The 10,497-nt window shown below is 36.8% G+C and overlaps 1 protein-coding gene across 1 annotated transcript; it reads left to right on the top strand.

The window, feature by feature from the left end:
• Nucleotides 1-4,883: 4,883 nt before the first annotated feature.
• LOC145897406 (ER lumen protein-retaining receptor 2) lies at nucleotides 4,884-7,584 on the top strand. The gene is made up of 6 exons (XM_082985681.1): nucleotides 4,884-5,023; nucleotides 5,843-5,943; nucleotides 6,123-6,281; nucleotides 6,358-6,472; nucleotides 6,719-6,856; nucleotides 7,240-7,584. The coding sequence occupies exons 1-6, from the start codon at nucleotides 4,933-4,935 to the stop codon at nucleotides 7,272-7,274; spliced, it is 639 nt and encodes a 212-aa protein (XP_082841807.1). The 5' UTR covers nucleotides 4,884-4,932; the 3' UTR covers nucleotides 7,275-7,584.
• Nucleotides 7,585-10,497: the final 2,913 nt, after the last annotated feature.

Below are 10,497 nucleotides of genomic sequence, written 5' to 3'. Positions count from 1 at the left end.
GTGACATGCCTCTGGCTTGTTGCGCGTTGTTGTTGCTGCTGCTGTTTCCCTTCTGCCTGCTCAGTCCTTTATTACCCCGACGCTTTTCTTGCATGCACTCATTGTAGTACTGATGATGAACGCAGTTAGTGCTCGAAACGTTTACTAATATATAACAGCATTTTAGCTTTGGCATTCATTTTCAAAACCTGATCCTTATCCGACCCAACGAAATATAAATATTTTGTACTTTACCTTGCTGTGTTCAACATCGATATACAAGTTGACCTTGGCTATGACGTCTAAAAACATGGAATGTTGAAGTCCAATTTGCATGTTCACTATTTGTGCAAGTCTGTATTTCCTACTTACTTCTTTCGAAAACACTTTTTCAAACAACGCAAGTAGGGTAGCGCGACGCGTAACGACACATGACAGTGAAGTACAAAATATTTTTCAAAATTGGAGCACAATTCGCATTGTCATCGTAATTGTATCAAAGAAACGAACAACAATGACATTGTTGCAAGCTACTAGAGGTATGGTCGTGAAACCAGCATTAACATTTGGGCTCTTTTACATTTTTAGGACCTATTTCGCGGTTTGGGTGCATTTAAATTTTTTTTTTCCGATTGCAATATTGGATTGTAAAATCTGTATCATTTAAGGTTCAGCAGTGATGGTTTATCAGGCAGTTCAATTGCTAAAAAAACAAACAGGTTTTATTTCTCTATCGCAGTCGACAGCACTTCCAATTGAATTATCGTTTGTCAGAAAGTTACATTTTCCCAGATTTACAAAAAGATCACTACGTTGCGGTTATTACAACACAATTCCAGTGGAAAGGCATCTCATACGACGAAAAACTTAGAGACGTGTGTAGAGTTTTGATCAGGTGTGAACTAAAAAGCAGAAAAGCAGGGTACGCGACCTCGAACGCGGAGAACATGATCTCACCAGTAGTCTCTGATCGCAAAGTATCTATGGGGCGCCGTTTCGAAAAAAAATAACTTGCAGCAAGATAGGTATTTTTCACAATGGCATCAACGCGCCTTTTTGAAATATATTAACTTGCTGCAAGATAAAGCTATCTTGCCGCAACTTAGCTATCTTGCCGCAACTTATCTCTATGTTGCGGCATCTTAGCTATCTTGCAGCAACTTAGCTCTATGTTGCGGCAACTTAGCTTTATCTTGCAGCAAGTTAATATTTTTCAAGTTGATGCCATTGTGAAAAATAGCTATCTTGCTGCAAGTTAAATTGTCGGACCTGTCTTTTCTGGTCTGATTCGGACCTAAGTTTGAAAAACATGTAGTAACGTCTGTCACATCATTCTTTATACAAAGACATAACCTTGTTACATCACAACTGCTTGAAATTCGCACGTGCATATGCGTTGTAAGTTCATTTTTGGGTTAATTCTATTTTCAAGAAATATCGGGTATGGGCTGAAAATGTTGGTCCCGATTACTTCCGATCTATTGGAGAATCCTAACAACTAAGACCATTCTTGTTTTCTCACAGGCATGAATTCTTAGGGTATGTGGTGTGATTGCTGTACTGCACAAATGGACAATTCGTATGTATACTTTCCGCGCGAGCTATTATTTTATCACAAAAACACAAACAAATAAAGGGATATTTCAGAGCTTATTTCATAATAAATAAAATCATCTTTTCAAATTTATTAGGTAACAAAAAATCTCGCTATTCATGGCACGTTGTGTCGAAAAAGTTGCCCACCCTCTGGACTACGGTAAAGACCATAAAAAGACAATCTAACACGCCAACGCGAAGTCAACACTCCGACCGGAGAATGTCACATGCAATCACGAAAACAAGATGCTGATGCGATATTTGAAGGTCTGGCGCAAGAACTATTACACCGCATCGTCACTACATCAGTTCAACAAACGAATAAGTTTTTTCCCCGAATGAGCTTTTCACGAAGTCCCTTACACCACAAGCTGTATGTTCCCGCCAAACGACGCTGCTGAAATTGAGTAAAGAACCACTGAGAGAGAGACGAGAAAATAGGGGCGTGTCGCAAGACGAAACAACTTCACTCATCATCGGACTCGGTGAAGGGACTTCACCTTATAGCCTTACTCGGTGAAGTTACTTCACTCGAAGTTGCCTTGTGTATCAACGTAGTGTACTTAAATTTATGATATCTTCTGCTCTGTTCTGTATACGTCATACCTGAATTTACCTTCATCATAGGATCGAAATGAATAATTTTTTCCTGACCTTCATGCTCACAAGCAAACATTAACATTATCTGCACGATGCTGTGTGATGAAACTTTTACAGATATAGAATACCATGGAATCACACAGCATTTCAACAAGGCACTTAGTATGTGTTCATCTTTGATAAAACATGTTAACATGAAGCTGAGGTTGAACATAATAGTACCCATTATGTAATAATTAATTTAACATTATTTGTTGTTTGAAATGCTGTATACTTTAAATTACTACTAAGGTCTTTCATTAGCACATTATAACCGGGGTTCGTACACTTGCCAAAGAAAGGTAGCCAACCATTAAGGTGGTTTTGAATATGTTCCTTTACAGGCTTTTGTTTGTCTCGCAAACTTCCATGTCAAAATAATTAAAACCAACAAAAAAGAGGGCATTTCCACTGCCCAAGTTGTGATGCAACCATGACCAGGCCTTTTACTTTAGGGCGTCATATACAAGGTAATAAACTGACTATGACTTTGCTTACTTGTATAGCATGCCATACGAGTTGAGGTAAACATTTTTTGTTTTTTTACCAACCACTTTCTTTATTTATATTTTACAAGTATACAAGCAAAAGTAGACTCTTTGTTAAACTAACATTCAAATGCTTTCCTTGTTTAACTCAACACCACACATAAAATGTGCTCCGAACGCCCAAAAAGGGAGTTTTTGTTGCATCTCTTGCAAACAATTTAGATAAAACTTGATTTGCATTTGATGTCGTTACGTTTTAGCAGCTTGGGAAATTGTATTAAATAAGAGATATGGGTTCAAGTAGTAGCCTACGCAAACAAATCGTTGCAGTATCATGTGAAGCCAATATTTTTCTTCCCCATTTATAACTCGCATGTTTTAAGGGTTGCCGGGGAATAACACAGTACTATCAAACACAATAATTCTTGAAACATAATAAAATCAAACTTTTTCTGATGCAACAGGCTAAACAAACACCGCAGAAATAATACCATACTTTCGCATAGCAAGGCAGGATCGCCCCACTGCACAGACCCTTTATATTTGGCGATCACAGCTCTAATATAGCTTGTCTGATTACGGTGGTGGAGATCCTCTACGCATGTAAAGGTCGTCTGACAAGTTGTGTACTTGCGCACCAGTATACCTTGGCTACAATATACCCCGTGATATATACCCCAATCTACTCCGTAGGTAGAGCGTTAGGCCTGCTTAGCCCAGGGTCGCGAGTTCAAACCTCACCTTATGCTAAACAAACACTTTTGCTTTTTGTGTTGTTTTTCATTTCAGCCTCATTGTATGTTATAATCTTTAACGTCATTGTAGTTTCAGGATAATACCTTGGTTTCAACAAGTTTTATCTTAAAATGAAAATCGTATTGGAATTCAAAGAGTCGATTTACTCAGATTACGTCACCACAAAGGTGCGGTTAAAGTTATTACATCACACCCAAAAAGACGTCAAGTAATGTCACTTAGTCACTTAAAAAAGAGAAACTTAATCCCCGTCTTATTGTAGTACAGAAGAATGTCGAAGCTGCTAAGTGTATATTTATTGTATGTATAAGACGTCAGTTTAGTTTAACCCATCTCCTTTTCCGCTGAATTTTGGGCACTTGGTGGAACTGATGGTGAATGGCCGAACCTCGAAATGATTCATCTCCCGCTAAAATTGTACATTATACACAAACTGTCGTTATTACTAACCCTGGCTGTCTGTGTCGTGTAAGACGAATGTGAGGTCACACACCGACAGAAATGGCGATAGGCAATGAGGCGCTATTGTGGACCCTTACTTATGGACAACGGGCTGGGGATGTAGGGCACCCATGCCAATCTAGAGAGCCCATTAATAGCAAAAAGCCAACCATGAACACCATTGGCTCAAAACGAAGGGATTTCTATTATAAAGACTCTCTCTCCAAAAGGAAACTTGAACTGTTTCATGGGCCTGGAGCGCTGCACATTATTCCTCTCGACGGACCTGAAATATAGGCAAACTTGAGATCCGGGCACGAATAATTCTAATAACTTATTGGCCCAACGAAAGCGTCATTTAATTGACAGTCGAGATAGACAACTAACATCGAAAATAAATTTGTTTGGGGGCAAATCATATTATGTCCCCACCTTCCTATCCCCCAGAATCTCCGCCCATGAAGTAGAAATTACCATTTTCATCACATCAGGTACCGGTATCTAGTTTTTACTTTTTCAAATATCCTGTCATTTACTGTATGTCGCCACCTGTCTAGGCGGTAATTTTGCGTTTGGTCATGCGTGTCGAGTTCTTCGCCACGTCACTTTTAAGATTGCAAGGTTTGTTCTGTTCTGTATTGTTGGTGTTAGAGGCTGAGGTTAGTCGGTCGTTGTAACTTGCAAAAGAAAATTATCTATATTCAAATATGTTTATTTAAATCAATTGTAACCATCGTGTAATCTTGCTTTAAAAGTGCGGATAACTATGGAATGCATATTTATAGCATGTACTCTTTGGTCATATAGATAGACTCTGTAAGCGAAATATTGCAGTCACATAAATTGTAATGCAAGTCATTTTAGCACTAAAGTTATCAAGTATTGTTTTACATTAGGCCTAAGCGTGCTAATGTGTATATTGATGCAGATCCAAGGTTTATATGAATTTGTGACCGTCTTAACTAGTCCCATTGTTTATTATTTAGAAATTTGTTTTACAGATAGTAGACCATTTTAGCAAAGCAGTGTAAATATGAATGTTTTTCGTCTGACTGGAGATCTTTCACACTTAGTTGCTATAATTTTGCTACTTATGAAAATATGGAAGACCAGATCATGTGCTGGTTTGTATTCTGTTTATACAAATACTATTTATGTTTATTCAAATATGTAAAAAAAAAACTAAAGCTAAAATTGTCTCGTACATAATTGCCCAGATTGAAAAAATGGCGTGATATGTAAGAAATTGATCAGCAATCGACACCAATAAAAATAAACTTAATACATTGCCTATACCAAGGGTGGCCAACATATGGTGCATGCGCCAAAATAGTGCTCTAAACCTCATATATAATGACAGAAAAAGCAGAATAAATTTAGCACAGAGGTACAAAAAGCCAATTCTTGACAACATATAATATTTATTTCAATCATTTTTAACAAAGAAAATTTAAGGAGCATGTACTAACACAAAAACTTGTATTCAAGTTTTCAGTAACAATTGTGCAAGCCAATATTTAGGTGACGATTAGTACAAAAGTTGGAGACTGTATTTTTTTTAAAGCTTACCACAAATAACGACATTTATTTAAAAGTGAAATCGGGTTATTTCCGAAAAATTTCCACCCACCCATGTAAAAAAATTCCCAAATACTCCCGTGCTCAAATTAATGGCTTGATGAACCAAAATGACACAGAATTCTGTTTTAGTATTAATCAGGATTGGCATTGGACTTTCAAGCATCAGAAAATTAGGACTTTTATCACATGCTCAGAAATAAGCAAATATTTGTATCACATTTTATAGTCACAGAAATGACCAAAGTGTTTTATTCATCAGAGAGTAGTAATTGTGCCTATATACCCACGAAAAGACTATCTGCAAGAGTCTAAATCCAATATTAAAAAAAATTTAAAACCAAGCTAAAAGTTTCTGTTTGTAGGAATATCGGGAAAGAGTCAAGTGATGTTTGCATTGGTTTTCACCACTAGATACCTTGATCTAGTCACAAACTTTATTTCACCATACAACAGTGTTATGAAGGCAAGTGTTTCCATTTAGTTAAACAATTATAATATTTTATTGCAACTTTTATTGTATTTCTGCTTGACATAATATTTTGTGTTATATAACTTGACAACCTTTTGTTTTTCTGTAACAAGTGGAAACACTGTTTTATTGACAACTTGTCAATTAATGTAAAACTTGTGATACCATTCCAGGTTATCTACTTGGGATGCTCTTATGCAACTGTCTATATGATATATATGAAATTTAAAGCTTCTTATGATGGAAACCACGATACATTTAGAGCTGAATTTTTGATTATACCAGTTGGGGGATTGGCATTTCTTGTAAATCATGAGTTTACACCATTGGAGGTTTGTTAAACAATAAGTAGCACTTGTTTTCTTATTTGTTGGTTGTGCTCTTAAAACTAATTTTTTTTTTCTATAGATTTTATGGACCTTCAGCATATATTTGGAAAGTGTAGCCATTTTACCACAGCTGTTTATGATAAGCAAGACTGGGGAGGCAGAAACTATTACTACTCATTATCTATTTGCCCTAGGTATATACATCAGGCAAATAATGAGTTTTTATTGAAGTTGTGGGTAATAAAATACTTTTGGAAAGTTGTAATGTTGGTTAATTCGATAAATTTACAATTATACAATATTGCGATAATACGATAAAGCTATTCATGAGTTAGAAAATAGCATGCAATGCTTTTTGAACATGCCTTGCTGTTTGCATGTTAAGTGTATCAGTTAAAAGTAAAAATTCAGTGAAGCATTTTACCAATTTATTTTACTAGGTCTTTATAGAGCATTGTACTTGATCAATTGGATATGGAGATACTATTTCGAGGGATTTTTTGATCTGATTGCTATTGTGGCAGGATGTGTTCAGACAATACTTTACTGCGATTTCTTTTATTTGTACATCACAAAAGGTTTCTTAACCCTGTTTTATTTTAATATTTTTTCAATTTAAAATGTTAAGCAAAGTGGAGCCAATAATATGAATTGTGTAAGCTGCATACAGATGATCACTGTTTCGACCTATAGGGTCTCATTAGTGTAGCTTGTGTGACTATCAGACGCCTTGCCACTATACAATCACCATCATTCGTTATGCACCAAACTTAACATTTTAAATGTTGCACCTAGTTTGGTGCACAAAAGTTGTCTGATAGTCACACCAGCGGCACTGATGAGACCTTACACAAATAAAATGTTAAGCCTGTACTACTGTTTTCCTTCAATGAATTTAATAGAGTTGTTTTTTAATAAATAAAAACTTATAGATGCACCTTTAACAGTATTTCTATTGCAGTGTTAAAAGGTAAAAAATTGAGCCTACCTGCATGAGCAATGGGATATTGCATCGGACTTTGATGAGAACTGCTCAACACTGATTGTCAAATTAGTTTTGGTGAAATAATTTTAGGTCATAAAATGGATGGTAGCAAATTTTCAAAATTTTAGCTTTAGCATTTCACATCTGGGTATAAATATATCTATGGCATGCTTATTACACTTATGGTAACTTGAACAGATCCTACATATTTATGAATGTTGGTTTAAGTGTATATAGAAGTCATTTTTACAAGGACTAATGTGTTTGTTGCATTGCTGCAAATTTTGTGAATTTCGCCAATACAACATTGAAGTATATTTATTGGCTTTTATGATATTGTCTTTAATGGACTTGCCATATTTTCACCACTTTGAACTGAGACTCTTTCAAACCATGCGGGTAGTTACTTTATTATTTTCAGACTTACAGTGCCATATTCCCTTCATAATTATCCATTGAATATAAGAACACTCTTGCTACGATGCAAAAAAACAAAGTTTCAAAGAGGAATAAAATTAGCAGCAATGTTATTGGTGACATGTGCGTCTATTGACTACATAGTGACATGGTGTCTGCCCGACCAAATAACCTGGACATACTGTAAGGAAATGGGACGCTTGAACCGGGACAGTTCCAGCTAAAACAGACTTATTGTAAGAATAATCTTCAACATTCTTTATATGGAAGCAATTTGTTTCTTTACGTTAGTCGCTGCAATATCTCAGTGAAATCTTTTCACTGCGAAATAAGACCTTGATTATTTTTTTGGAAACATTGTTAGTTCATAAAAGAAAATGGCCTCGCGCACACCTAAAAAGTATAGTGATGAGCTGCGCCGGACCCGGCCGGATAATGACCAATTTTGAGTATCCGAACCCAATTTAATAGATAGCAGGATTATGCTGAGAAAAAAAAAAACTTGCCGGCTTTCGTTTGTTTGGACAATGAAGCGTTTGTCATACGTTTTTAAAGGGTGTATTTCAAAGCCTCTCTTTGCCTTCACAATATTTTGCAAAAGTAGTATTTTAAAAACATAAGGGTAAATTTAGTCTCCAAAGGCCTCCAGGGGGGAATTGGAGAAAAAAGGCTGAGAACCTATATATGCTCTATGGGTTCGTGAAGGCTATGTGTTTTACAATCCAAATCGCCATTTCTGTCGTGGTATGACCTCACAGACGTCTAATATTTTGACATTGCTTGTATGATTACTTTTAGAGGGGAATGTCGATGTGTTATTGCAATGTTAGATCATTTTGTTTTAACAGAAAGTACGGCAACGGAAAAGATAAGTTTGTCCAAATTATGGGTGTGAGTAAAAGATATGTTTCGTGTTTATATCCTTATCTTAACTTTCTCGCGCCGCAATGCTAGGACCCTGTTTATTGTGTGTTTGCTGTATTTTTGTTGACAATTTAGGAGCATTTTGTGAGCATATAGTTGGCATCGTGAGCGTTGTCGGCATAGTGGAAGCGGTTCCAAAACCCAAAACAACCAACTATACTTGTTTTAAGTGTGTTGTAATGCCCTTTGTCATGAAACACAACACATGTGATGCTATTAAATTCCTGGACATTGCCATAATTTCAGGGCTAACGTACCCCACAAATTGCTTGATGTCGAGATCGTACCCAACCGCTGTTGCAATCTGCACCTCGTCAAGCAGTACATTGCAAACACGCTTTAATTGTGCTCTTCGGTCGCCTCCAAGACTACATACTATGTTCCCAGACTCATCCCAAGAGGCACGATTCTATTGCATAGCGTTGAGTACGTGAGCAGTGCGTATAGGCTACGTAAGCGATCTGAGAAACTCGTATCTGCGTGAGAGCTATACGGTGTCAATTGAACCTGCGCTCAGTGCAACAAACTTGACCGATCACATTGTTAGCTACCCTTGCTTGCCAACTGCACATCTTATTTTAAGGGATATTTGATTGTTTCGACTAACTACTCCGATCTCGAACTGTTGACCACTTCGCCTTGAAAAGCCTTGATTTGGTTATTATGTAAAATTTCGGCAAATTGGAAGCCATGTTTTGCAGTTTTGCATTGAAAACTGTGAGCTAATTTTGAAAGAATAAATACAGAGCACAGCAAATATTACGCGTGAACTTCTTTTTGTACCTGTCGTCTTGATAGCCAATTTTCTGTTTCATATTTTGAGGAATTTGTGCAAATCACTTGTTGTACTTCTGTTGGTTCGTTTTCCGCTGTTCTTTCTATGCTTGCAGCTTCTGATTTGTGGTCGTGACTGTATGATAAATTAATAAATACGTTTTACAAAGTATAGACTTGTAAGGTTTCAACCTCACCAGCAAACTGTTGTATCCGAATAAACAGTTTGTTATCAGGCTGTGGGAAAAAATCCCAAGCCGGCGAATAGCTTGTAGAGTCTCAGTAATAATAGCAGTGTAACGGTAATACGATAGAACAAGTAGAATCGAATGGAATCAAATAGAATGAATTTACCGGTCTAAACTGGGCTTTTTTAAGCTCTCCGTACTGAGAGCTGATTGGTCAATGATGTCACGTGATATCACGAACCGCTCGAAGTAATATAATACAAGAACATAGGTGTGATGTGACCTAAGCATAGGAGAACATTTTATGTGGTAATCTGGATGTTGAATGAATCACTTTACTCGAGAATATTCGATGGCTAAATCATTTGGGTCACATTATGGGATTATGCAGTACATGTGCAAAGCTGCACGCAAAACATTACGCAATTCAAGCACTGGTTTCTGTGACGTATGTTACAGACTCAATGTTTAGCTCAGTTCCCTACCGGAAAAATCTCCTTCATTTCTTACATCCCTGTGCCGTTTCAAAAGGCGTCTGTCACTAGAAAGTTTACTTTCATGTGAAAAAATATTGGGAGACCAGTATGGGTTTTACTGGTGGCTCAATTATTTTGAAGGATTCGCAGTTGGTTGGTCTGAAGATTTTGAAGGAATTGCATCAAACCTGTCCAGAAACTCCCGGTGAGACAACATGCTGCCTGCAGGTCCTGTCAGAACAAAACCGAAATCTGTGCTGGTCGATGAGAACAAATCTGAGAGATCACATTGTGATCTGTTAGATTGAAAACCATGATCTAGGAGACCGAAAACTATGATCTGTTTATTTGTGAAAAGAGTCGCAAATATATAAGGATACATCAAAGACGAGACAGAAACAAGGAGATAATTGCTGCGATTACGTGACAAAGGAGACTTAGAAGAATTAGCGCAA

The sequence above is a fragment of the Ascidia mentula genome, chromosome 4 (assembly GCF_947561715.1).
Source record: "Ascidia mentula chromosome 4, kaAscMent1.1, whole genome shotgun sequence".
Taxonomy (NCBI): Eukaryota; Metazoa; Chordata; class Ascidiacea; order Phlebobranchia; family Ascidiidae; genus Ascidia; species Ascidia mentula.
Note: the sequence above shows the minus strand (reverse complement) of the source record. Positions and strands in the feature narration are given on the sequence as shown.